Source organism: Varanus komodoensis, unplaced genomic scaffold, assembly GCF_004798865.1.
Source record: "Varanus komodoensis strain SLA01 unplaced genomic scaffold, ASM479886v1 scaffold26, whole genome shotgun sequence".
NCBI lineage: Eukaryota > Metazoa > Chordata > Lepidosauria > Squamata > Varanidae > Varanus > Varanus komodoensis.
The window spans coordinates 4,523,627-4,536,244 of NW_025335684.1; the positions used below are offsets into that span (position 1 = coordinate 4,523,627).

Here is a 12,618-nt window from a genome sequence, read left to right on the forward strand (position 1 = left end):
AACAAGGCAGAGCAGGGAAACTGCTGGGCCCATAATAGCTGCATCACGTAATGTCTTTCTCTCTCTCGCAGCAATAACAATAAGCTCTATTATTGTTCTGCACTTGGAGTGATGCCGCATACAAGAGCTATTGTGCAAAACACAACCCCCCCACCGCCCATGTATGCCTGCCTGTCCCACCTACATCTTCTCCTGCTGAGCCAGGAAAGAGGAAGCACGGCAGCTTCTATGAAGAGGAGCAGAAAGGAGTCAAAAGCAGACTGGCTGCAGGCCAGGCGCAGGGCACCTTAACCCTTAGCGTCCGCGCTCGTGTGCTTGCTCGGACACCCGCCGCAGGCGCAGCATCATAAAATAGTGCGGGGCCTGTGAGCATCCCTGCGTCCTTTTTGCATGCGCAGGCACATGCCGAAGGAGAGCGAGAGAGACTGTAGAGCATATGGAGCTCTGCTGGTTTGCACCGCGGGCTTGGAACCCGGGTCTTTTTGGCACTGAGCACCGCCCCGGTTGCTGAAGGCAACACAGGGCAGCTCTGATCAGCGCCGCGGTGGGAGACCACGGGATACCGCTGTGCAAAGCAGCCTGGGCTTGCTAAGGTCAGATGCGGGTGAAACGCTTTTGCCGCTTTCCGACATGAGGGCAGCTGTTGCGCTGATTAGCGAGCGCAGCAAGCCTGTGGACGGGGTCATAAACAGCTCTAGGAAAGGCCGTCCGCTGTCACCAAGACGTTTAGCAAACTGAAGCACATGACTCGACATCTTCAGACGGTGCATCCCCTCCGCCCCCTGCCAGTCCCACATTCTTGGTGCGGCAGGGGGCCAGGGGAGACCTCTGGCGCGAGAACACCACCTCCTGTTTCCCACCCTGCCCCACGGAGAGAGACGTGGGAACTGGACGGAGCACCGCTGCTTTTCGTGGCATGGTGTCATCCTGCTCCCGCCCCAGGCCAGGCTTTGCAAAGTGAGCGCTGGGGAGTTAGCCACTCACATTTAAATTTCTTTCCCATTTAATAAGAATTGGGCGTCTCAATAATCCCTTAAGCTCCTTTAACAACCTATGTGTCAAATGGGTAAGTAGAAATACAAAGCTTCTCCTGAGCTTCGTGTCAGGTGCTCTTGTTAAAACCAAAGCAGCACCGAATTTCTATAATCCTTTGGATTTTCGACTTTCCTTCTGCCCTTTAGGCTTTTGATACAAGTTGGCCGGAAGCTAACTGTGAGATTCTGCACCGCAGTTCCTGCTGGCAGGAAACTGCTTTCTGGCCACCCTCCCCCACCCCTTTGGAAGATAAGGGGCAGGCAGGATCCATACCCATAAAAACAGGGAAGGCCAGAGCGTATTGCTGGAGAGGGTGCTTGGCAACCAGAGGGAGCCCATCTTAGACTTGAACATCTCCGGCCTATTTATTTAAAACATCTCTATATCAGCCTTCAACACACGAGCCCAGAATAGTCTATGATATATCAGGAAACGTTTTAAGAACCCATGCTACAGCCAAAATAAAAGACAAGACATTAAAATAAAATCATTTACAAAGGAAGACTGAGAAGTTCTGCAGACTGAAATGCTCAGGCCACAAGATATACCTTGACATATAAATTAAGCACGGGCACGGGCCTTTAGGGAAGGCGTGCCGGTGCTGGGGTGCCACCACGAGAAAGCCCCCTCCTTTGCCATCCCCAAGCACCCAAGAGGCAGCAGCAGCTGGAGACCCTGGGAAGCCACTTCCAGTCGGGCCTGATGGGAACTAGATGGAATCCCAGGACAGGACTGGCCCGGTGCTCACTACAGATCTCATTTCAAGGATCTGGCCGTCACTTTTAAAACCTAAAAGGTTTTTGAAGGGTTCTAAGCACGGGAACTGCTTGGGGTGCCTCTTACTACCCTGCCGATGCACGAAGTCTTCTCTGGGTCTCCCCAGTGGGCGGTCTGTAGCTACGACGGGAAGAGGCTTGTCTGTGGCAGTGCCTTGACTTGGAATTTTCTTCCAAAGGAGAGCCGATTGACACTGCCTTGCAAACACTAAATTAAAATCTTCCTTTCTGCTCAGGCATTTTAACATCTTTTTTTAAAACTGACCTGCTCCGCTTTTGACGAGCTTGTGGGCTGAAGAGCTGTTGTGTTTTCAAACGTTAGATTTGCCTTTAATATGTTCTTGCTCGTACGTTTGCCGTTTTGGATTTGTGCTTTCCAGTGATGCATACATGGCCCCGGGATCCCTCAGGGATGTGGGTCAGTTGATCCATAAATGTAACCATCAAGTCCGTAATTGGCGGACCAAAATGCTGCCGCAAAACAAGGCCGCTTCGTGGGTTCACAGGCTCGCTTTGCCTGCGTGTGGACTCTCCTTTGAGTCACAGGGTCCAGCTTGCCTTTCTGCCAAAAATAATTGCTCTTCGGACGCTCTGAACTCTGCACGACCAAGAAGAATGGTCTCCGACATGCAGGCAGGGAGTTTTCAGGCAGCGAGGGAGACCTTTGAAATCATTAGGAAGAAACAGACTAAAACTCTGTCACAGGGGAGCAAGTGAATGCGAGATAGGATCCGCCACCTGCTTTAGATACACACATTAGACGAAAGTGTCCAATTCCCTCGGGGCATCAACAAACACTTGCTTTCTCCAGCGGAATAACCCTCAGCACTTTAGCGCTGACCTTTTGCATTGTCTCATACAACTCGCTCTGTCGGTGTCGAGGATTCTCCAAGGCTAATGGCTTACAATTCTTCTGGCACCATCAAGCCTTGCAGGACTGCTAAGAGATGCTGAGCTAGAAAGGAAATGTTTTCAGAGAGGCAGGGGGGACGGCGGGGAGGGAAGCGAAAGCAAAGCCTCTCCTTTGTGGAGCTCTGCTGGAGACTCAGGCAACCGGAGGTGTGTATTTACAGAAACGGGGGCTGATGGAGTTGACTCAAATGAGTTTCTCAAAGGCGAGTCGCCATGGTGTCGCCAATCAATGTCTGCTTTATTACATGCCACACATTTTAATCAGAATCGATAATCTCCATGATAAACAATTAAACAATTATTCCGCACGCTATTGAGTTTTTCTATTGAAATCAATGGGTGCTGAGAGACAGCGCCGACGGAGAGCCCCGTCTTCAGGGACCACAGGTGCCACTGCTCCCCTCCACACCCCATGTGCCAGAGGTTAACCATTCCCTGGCCCGGGAGATTTCGCTGCTGGCAGTGGGGCTGGCTGATTTATCGAAGCGACTCCGAAGCCTTTCGGGTGTCTGAGCACAAGAGGGGGAACACAGATTGCGTGCGGGCTGCTTCACATGTCCCATCTCCTCTGAAAAGATACGAGGCGAAGGAGCCCTCTGGGGTTCCCTGCAAGGTGGCCAGCTTCACGCCTGCATGAAGAGCTTCCACCAGCTCCGCGCCTGCCCTCCCTTGCTTCCTGTGCCCCACAGGCCCCCCACCTGGGCTTGGAAAGGGGGAGGCAGTGCAGGCAGCTGGGCAGCCTGGCTCCTTGGCGGAACTGGTCTCTCCCCTAAGAATTGGGGAGGGCTCCAGGTTCCAGCGCCTTGGCAGAAACATGGATGTGTGTGCCCATTGCATGGATGAAGGCCCGCTGTTGAGCTCTCTCTTTGCAAAATTTCTCTTCGATGTTCTCATATAACCCCAGTCCTCTACCAGCTTCACTGGCTCCCCATTGAAGTCTGGGCCCAATTCAAGGTGCTGGTTATCACTTATAAAGCCCTTGATGGCTTGGGACCTAGATACCTAAAGGAATGCCTTCTTCCGTATCTGCCCTCCTGCCCCTTGAGATCGGCGGCAGAGGCCCTTCTCTGGGAGCCCTCCGTGAAAGATATTAGGAGGGTGAGTACCTGGAGGAGGGCCTTCTCTGTGGTGGCGCCCGACCTATGGAATGCGCTCCCCAGAGAGATCCGCCTGGCACCGTCGTTATTTGTTTTTCGGCACCAGGCCAAGACCTTTTTATTTAAACGCTATTTTAATTGTTGAATTTATTTATTGATGTTATATTTATGCCAGGATGTCTTCAGATTTTTATGTATTTGTATAGTTATTTATTTGTATTGGAAGCCACCCCAAGACTTTTGCGAATGGGGCGGCATATAAGTGTTCCGAATGAATGAATGAATGAATGAATGAATGAATGAATGAGGAAGGACGGAAGGAAGGACGGAAGGACGGAAGGAAGGATTTGGCCTTTTCTAGGCAGAGCTTTCTGTTCCCCCTGCCTACAGGCACCCACATTCCAGGGGCCTCCTTCCTCCCTTACTGCCTAGATCACACCAGCAAGTGGAAGAATCCCCTCCGTGTGCCTATGGAACATGAGGCCAGCGTGTGGGGATGCTGGTGGGAGATGCAGCCCAAGACAACCCCCACTCTGGGGGAAACAAGGGCAGAAGAAAAGAGAGCGGTTGTAGCCTCACGCTTTTCTGTTCGAGTCGGGGCTTGGGGCTTTCGCAAGCAACGCTCCCTGCATCTGTTTGAGTGCTAGTCTCAGCCAGGTATTGATTTCACTCTGAACGGAAACTGCAGGTGTTCTCTAACCTCGGCGACATTTAAAGCACAGCAGCTGCGAAGCTTCCTGTTTGCTGCTGAGCTATTTAAGGGGGCAGATGCCCAGCGGCCCTGGTGCCCCGGGAAGGGAGACTTGTTCCAGGCTGAACAAAATTGCCGTCCCCACGAGCGAAGCTTCCATGTGCAAGAAGGCTGCCCGTGGACGAGGGGTACTCTCTCTGGGAATGTTCCGTTAAAGCCTCAAGTCCCCATTCGTGCAAATTTGCTCCGAGAACCATAAAGTCTCCCTGTTTAATTTCAGAACGGCCAGCTCCTCCCAGGGAATTGAAAATCCCCCAATCGGAAGTGATGTCCCGAAGTTTACGGCTGCACTGGGTTCCTGGAAGTGACGGGTCTTCTCCAATACGCTACTTCACTGTGCAAACGAAGGAGCTGCCGGACGGTGACTGGCAAACTTATTCTTCCTCTGTCAGCCACGAAGCCACCTCCTGTACGATCGACAGGTATCACATCGACACACGGAGCAGAAAATGAAAGAAAGCATGATCGACTTTGACGCAGAGAGTGCCCAAGAGGCTCTTCCCACACCGTCCCACCCAGAAGCTAGTCCATATTCTGATAAGTCAGTAGGGAAGGAGATTTCTAGCTAGTCTCAGTGGGTGTGTAACTTGTTCTCTGCCGACATAAATCCCTCCCTTCCTCCAAAGTTTTGGGGACAGACCACAAGGTACAGCCCCCATTCTTAGTCAGACTCTGTGGGGAAAATCTTTGTTGGACCGAAGGACAAGACTTCAACTCCTTCAATAGATTTTCTCAGAAGGCAACTGGCAAATTTCTGTTTTTCTTACCAGCCATGCAGGAATTTCCAAACCACTGCAAAGTCCCCCTTTTTGGTTCCGTTGTTGAAATGTGTCCCCTCTATCCACAGAGATTCTGCCTCTGTGAGTTCCTTATCTATCTTGTTTTCAGATGAAATGAAGGCAATTTTATCTGCGTTGCCGTGCTGAGGAAAGAAGCGATAGCATCGCCCTGTTTAAACCGTGCTATCCGGCCTTCATTAGATTGTGCCGGAATTCAGATTTTTGCAGCAGTGGCTGCCAGAGCCACCCAGGACCTGCAAGGGGATTTGCCTGTTGTCCTTCATCTCCACCCTGCCCTCTGCATCAGCCACAACCCACAGTGGGAAACAGTGCTGCTTTGAAAATGCAGCTGGCAGTCTTTGAGAGAAGGCTGAGACCTGGGATACAGGTTTGGGGGATCGAATTAAGCACAATCTGCTGCACTTCTAAGCACGGTCTGGTATGGGGAATTGCTCCCTCTGGTGAAAGTCTTCGATAGCATTTTGCAATGCAGGAACAGATGACTGTTTCCATGGGCTCCCGTTTTCTTCTGCACGATTTGGTCCGGCCATCTCCTAACATCATTCACTGGGGTTGTTGTTGTTGTTAGAAGATGCATGTTGCACATTACGAATGCAGTGTATGTATGCCTCACTGGGTATCTGTGCCCTCGCAAGGGGGCCTCTGGGCCAGTGGGAGAGCGTGCGCCTGGCAGGCGAAGGTCCCGGCTTCTCCAGCTACGGCTAGAAAAGAACCTGCCGGCTAGATGGCCCGTGGGGCCGACTGGATTCAAGGCAGCTTCCGGTGTGGCTGAGCTTCCTAACATGTCTCACACGTGCATTTTTTAAAAGTAGTGTTTGTGAGGGTTAACCCCCCCTCCACCCCCCAGTACTTGTTACTGGTTGGGACACATGAACTGCTTTCTTGCATCTGGAGAACTAGGAAAGGCGGTGGAGCAGAAGTCTCCCATGTGCAGGTGGTTCGGGGGGGGTTGCTTGGGCCCCCCAGGTGCTGAGACTGCAGGTCCAAGGCACCCCTAGCCAGAGGTTGGGAGGCGACAGGCTGCCCCTGTAAAAAGCCCCCCCACACTGTCACTTTCCTGCGCAAGCAGGAATGCGTGGCGTTGCTTCACCCTGAATGCGCTGAACCTCTTGACCTCCAGCCTGCAGAGAGCCCTTTGCAGTCCTCCTATGAACTGGGGCTCATGCGCAACACACTCCGCTCATAGTCCATGGGCCTCTCATCCTGCCCAATGAAGAGGGGCCTGTCTGTCTGTGCCTTTCTCTGTTCTGTTTATTCATCCATTCTGTTTACATCAAAGCTTCCATATTCGTGTACCAAAAGAAATCGGTGGATCAGCAGTGCTCTCCCAGGGCATAAGGCCGGCTCATGAACGCAACCAGCTGCCTCTTCTTTCTTGCAAGCAATCGTTCCATCTCCTTCATGGGAAGAAATGTCCCGCAGGAACCCAAAAGCGACTCTTCCGCTGCAGTTTCCACACCTGCACAGTGCACGTGTGTGTGAACCAGAGCAGCCTGGCCTCATTCCCCAGGATCAGCACTGCCGCAACTCCCAAATTCCCCGACCCTAAGAAGACATTTGTCCTCTCTTCCAGAGCACACCGCCCCCCCGGGCTTCCCTCGAAGCAATTGAGCATGCTGACCCTCATGCTGTGCTTCATCCCACCGTGTTTAATCGCCCGTCCCCAGCCGTTTTATCTGTATTGCTGGTTGGCCCTACAGGACCAAGCCTTGGACTGACTTTAACCGATTAATTAGCTAAGCCTATTATATGAGACTCCGAACTCCTGCAGACCTTGTTAGTGGCTCAAAGGGGAGCGTCCCCCAGCGCTGCCATAAGCTCTGCTGAAGTTGCCTCAGCTGGAATTCAGTCTTTGCATATCTTAAAGTCACTGAGTACACAGAAAACCTGCAGGGATTCCCCTGTCACTGTCTGCGCTAAATAAGCTGAGTAACCGTATTAGCTGGGAATGCAAGAGCAGCGCGAAGGAGCATTCTGGCAATGCTGCCTGGAGGCTTATCCGAGACGCTGGGAAGCCCGCTGTCCCTCCGGCTCTCCAGTTGCCCTTGGATAAATCCACCGATATCTCCCGTGTAGGTGGCGGCAGTGGCTGATACGGGGTCACAGCAAGGAATTTTGCACGATTTTGCAAGGAGGAGCATCCCTGGCCCTCAAGGAGACCGGGACCTCTGAGTGTGTTCTTGCTTTTGGATCTGAACTTCTAGCCAAACCCTACAGGGCTATGTGTGGACACTGATGAACAGTGTTATCGTATCTGAAAATTAAAAAGTTGTGAGAATCCGCCCCCCTCATCTCAAAGAAACTCCTGGGAACAGCCTGAGATAATCTTGAACTAGAAGCAGAAGTTTAAATGGTTCACCCATTGGCAGTAGCAGCAGCAGCAGTAGCAGCATCTGAATTCTTTAATTTCTTTTCTTACCCTCTAACCTGTTTCCCCGTGGAGAGGTTTGGAGTGTGAGTGGCACCCTCAGGTTGGGAAGAGCCCGTATTTTGAGTGATGCCGCTGCAGTGCTGACAAAATGCACACAACTCCATGAATCCCAGGTATTCCTGTCCTGATGAGGGATTGCACACTCCTGAACTGCATGAAGAGTTTTTCGGAGCCAGGGGCAGGAAAAGCAGGCTCTCCTGTTGGCTTGAGCTGAAAGGAAGGCAGCCCGGGCACCCCGAGCCATGCTGCGCTGTTCTTTCGTGGCCAGGAGTTCATGAAACAGGCAGCTGGAGGCTGCGGTGGCGAAACAGGCCTTTAGCACTGTTCTGCTCACTCTTCCGTTTTGCAGGCTGAACCCCTTCACGTCCTACAAGCTGCGCCTGAAGGCGACCAATGACGTCGGGGACAGCGACTTCGGGGCTGAGACAGAAGCCGTCACTACGCTGCAAGACGGTAAGGCCTGGGATGAGCAGCCAGCTTGGGGGGCAAACGGAGGGCGGTCCCGGGCGCAAGGCCGTTCCCCGGTTCCTCCACCCCCACCATCGCCCACTGGGATCAGAGGGCTGTAAGACACACTCCTAAGCCCCCTCTCATACGGTTGGCATAGTTAACCTCCTCCATAGTCGGCCTTCCTACAGCACCTCCAGATAATGTATCTTGCTGTCAGGAGCCTCCAAACTGAATTAAGCCCTGTTTGATTGCCTTCCAGTTTCTATGCTAACTAACCATGATCTTTCCTGAAATTGAATAATTTACCAAGGAACATTAAAAATGAATGTGGAATTGAGCGTATGTTTGCTGTACTTTTTCGATTGTTTTCATTCGAGATCCACTTCTCGGCTGCAGCAGTACTAAGTGGTTGAACGAGAGAGAAGGAGAGAGAGCGAGAGAGAGAGAGAGAGGCCTGCAGGTCCAGCAAGCATAAACATTTTAGCCTGCCAGTTGGTACGGACAAAAAGCCATTTACGACTGCGATGTGCATTTTGTGTCCAAGATTAGCATGCGGTGCTTTTGTTCCAGGTAGAGGAAGTCAGTAAGAGGGCTCAGTTCTGTCTCCCTTAGGATGCCCTTATGCGCACACAATCTTCCCTGTTCGATGCCACATGAATAAGTCACGGCTGGGGTTCTAGAAGTGCAACCCTGTCAAGACTAGGAAGGCAGAAACCCGGTTATCTTTAGAGAAGTAGATTTGAGGGCGGGGGAGGAGTTAGGCAGGGATCCTGGCCAAAAGCAGAGTAATAACCCGGCAAAGCAAAGAAGAAAGCAGAGCAGCCTGATGGGCACTGAGCCTTTACTCATGAGAGACTTCAAAAACATGCAAAAGATTCAGAAACATGGCAATACTTTAATGCACGTTGTGTTGCTCTCTGGGCACATCGAGTATCTCGTATAGAACGACCTGTTGATTTGGAGTTGATAGGAGTGGGGAACATTTATGTAAACCAGCCCTCGCTGATGTAAAGAGGGCCAGGATCACATTTTTCTCTGGGATCAAATATCTTTCTGCCCAGGGTGTATCAGTTAGATCCCAATCTGCAGGACTGCACAACCAGGCCCATGGGTCTGCCATGGCAGCCCCACATCCCATGGGCCTGGGGTCTGATGGTGTTGAAAAAAGCAGATGAAGGAATGGAGAGCATCCACTGCTCCATGCAAGAAAGAAAAAACCCTTGCCAGGACCTGGTCCAGGTGCTGGTTCTGTGAGAAGCTACACCTTGAATTTCAGCCTTATCTTTAAGGTCCCAGTGCTTCTCTCTCTCGCTCGCTCGCTCGCTCGCTCTTTGTGCAGCAGATTTGCACAGCTGATGTTCTGGAACTCATTCCCATGAATTCCAGGTTGTTCCCCCTCACACACACCCTTTCGACTGAGTTTTAAAGAACCCCTTGGCCCCCATGCAACAAAAGCAATTAACTAAAAGCAGCAAACTCGGGGGATTTATTTTGCCAAGCAAACCCGTCGCTGTAGTGAAGCGTTTTCCTGGGGAAAGCTGGGGAGAGACCGATAAGCTTCCTCAGCTTTGTCCCTGGTGCAGCCCGTGCATTTCCCGCACAGGTAGGATAGCTGCCGGAAACAGGTGTGGGTGGTTGGGCCTGGGGGTGGGGGGGAGAAGTCCCTTGTCCACCCCTGTTTCACCGTACAGCAAAGCTGCACCGCAGCAGGAAGACGCATTTGCAGGCAGAATCAACTTTCTGCTCATGTCTCACTTTGCTTTCTGCTCTCTCTCTCCTTCCCTCCCTCCCTCCAGTTCCAGGAGAACCACCCAGTTCGGTGTCCGTGCTGCCTCACACAACGTCCTCTGTTCTCGTGCAGTGGAAGGTTAGTAGAATTTAAAACCCTAAAAGAGTGTTCTGGTGGCTCGGAGCACAAGGACACCTTCTTTCGGCTACAGGCACTGGAGAGATGTCATAAATAATAATGACATCAGGCAGATTCATCGCACGTGCCAGTTACTCCTGGGGGGATGCTACATTTCCTTGTCCCATTATGTCCTGCGGAAAGTCCCAAGCAAAGTCTGAGCATTTGCAACAAGGGTCGATATGTCAAGACTGCCAGGTTGTGCTAACGGAAAGCAGGCCAGTCCGGGAGCTGAACCCCCCAGGAGAAGCTTCTAAGCAGTTTAGGATGGGGAAGAGCTGCACAAGGCGGCGAGCCAGCAGTGGCCAGGGGAAAGAGTCCCTGGAGGGTTGGATCGGGACCCCTCAGAGGCCAGAGTTGGGTTTGGGGCCGGGTTTCTGACCGATAGCCATAGATAGCTCTGTAGGCCTGAACGGGTTTCGTTTACTCTTCCCCGCTGACCCCTCCCAGGCGTCTCTGGCTCCAGCCAAAATCTACGGGAGACTGCTCTCACCTGAGCCCCAGCATTCAAGGTTTCCCCAAGACCACAAAGCACAGTCTCTTCCCAGGTTGGACGAATGTCCCATCGCTGCCACTCCTGCATCTGTTTCTTGCAGTGGGACACAACCTGCATGGAAGAGCAGCGCAAGGAACACCCCTTTCACTCCACAGTCACACTCTCCACTATAAAACGCTGCACAAATGCGGAGCGTGTTTCCCGTTTTCCCCCAAAGAGCTTTGCATATAGGTATCAATCAGTGGCCAACGACTCCGTCAATCATACTACTACAATCATACATACTACAATCATACAATCATACCGAGCAGAAATACGCACAGAGAGAACAATGGCATGCGCAGGGACAAAGGCCGATCCTGTTGATGGATTCGGAGGGGATAATGAATGTGAAATAGGTGGTAGTTTAGATAATTGGGTGCTTTTTATTTCATGGAAACCTAATAGGATAGTTGCACCCGAGCCACATCCAGGGAATTGAAGGCAATTACGTGTCATTATGATACTTATCTTATTTGGGTGCTGAGCTATTTAGACACACTATAGTTTTCAATTAAAAATATAAAATAAGTGTATACTCTAGCTAAACGCTTTGAAAGTACCGCTGAAGCAGGAGTTCCTGTGCAAGGTGACGTTTTAAAGCTCTGTTGAGGAACGTGGAAAGCTGATTTCGATGCTGAGGCTTTAAGCTTCTCAGCTCATTGTAACCTTAAAATGAACGGAGGCTGCTGCATCGAAGAAACCACCAATTCTGTAGTTCAGGACTGATTTCCACATTCCTTTTGGCACTGAAGTTAACTTGAATGCTTTGTTCTGGTCTATTTCCGCCTTTGATCCAAGAATTTGTCCAAATTTCACAGTGTAAACAAATTGTTGTTATCCTTTCTCCAGCTCTCGCTGCCTGCCACTCACAAACATTCTGCTCCGCCTCTGCCCTTCCTCTGGGCTTCTTTGAGAAATAGATGGAAAATCCTAAATAATCCATTACATCAAAAGCTGAGTTTTGTCCATGAAAGACAGATAAGAGCAGGATACCCTGACCTTTCAGTAAAGTGCTTTTTCCAAGGCAGGTGTATGATTATCAAGGCAAAGAGGAGAGATTCTGTGCCATTTATCTCCTAGGCCTCTTTGTGCCAGGTATCTTAATAGCTTTTGATTCCGATATGAGATTCAGGCTCCGGAGAGAATCCAACTTGCTGCCTTTGAATAGGGACCTGGTGTGAATCAGGAAGCTTTTATAAAGGGCAAGGAGAAAAATAATTTGGAGAATGCTATGGAAGCCTCGTTATCAGAACTCTGATTATCTCAAATGACTAGTTAATTGAATTGGCCATGCATCCCCTCACATAGATTCCCATCAAGACAGACCTGTGTAAACAGCTTTCGTTCTTATTCTGATTCCTAACTAACCAAATGTTGTGGATATTTCCCAGGACATTGAAAAATTTGGCCTCAGGCAAATGACATAGCTCTGCACCAAAGCATGTTATTTTCAAGCTTCCTTGAAGACTTACCACCACCCTCAGTCTAAGTTTAGGGCACCTAAAATAACAATGCAAGAACAGGAGGCCCTGAGATGATATCTTCCCGGTGCTTTGGTTCCCTCGGTGTTGTGCTGTGACGCTTCTGCTGCATACCCATTGAGGTTCTCCTTGACACATCCCCATGTGAGGGAGGAAAGGCAAGAAAGGACGGCAAGTTCTCTGTTCAAGGAGCCCTCGCTCGATCTCCTGACTTGGGGAATGATGGCCCTTTCTCAAACTTGGCATTACTGGCCAAGGAGGGTTGGGTGAAGCCCTGAGATATGGGAGGAAACAGGTTTTCAGTCTGGCTTATGAATGGGATATGGAATGGAAGCCCCTTTGGGTGGCATCCTGAGTGATGGCTTAACAGCAGCGAGGCACCTGCCCCTGCTGGCTTTCCGGGGTCTTCCTCCGGCTTTGGGATCCTAGTGGCAACTGTTC

General features: G+C 51.0%; 1 protein-coding gene across 3 annotated transcripts in view; it reads left to right on the forward strand.

Moving 5' to 3' along the window:
- The window catches only part of SDK1 (sidekick cell adhesion molecule 1), a 482,213-nt gene that overhangs the window by 410,115 nt on the left and 59,480 nt on the right, over window positions 1–12,618 (forward strand). For all 3 annotated transcript variants that reach the window (XM_044433572.1, XM_044433573.1, XM_044433574.1), the window contains 3 exons: window positions 4,792–4,993; window positions 8,152–8,255; window positions 10,049–10,119. In XM_044433572.1, coding sequence (XP_044289507.1) covers window positions 4,792–4,993; window positions 8,152–8,255; window positions 10,049–10,119 — 377 coding nt within the window. The remainder of the gene's footprint in view (window positions 1–4,791; window positions 4,994–8,151; window positions 8,256–10,048; window positions 10,120–12,618) is intronic.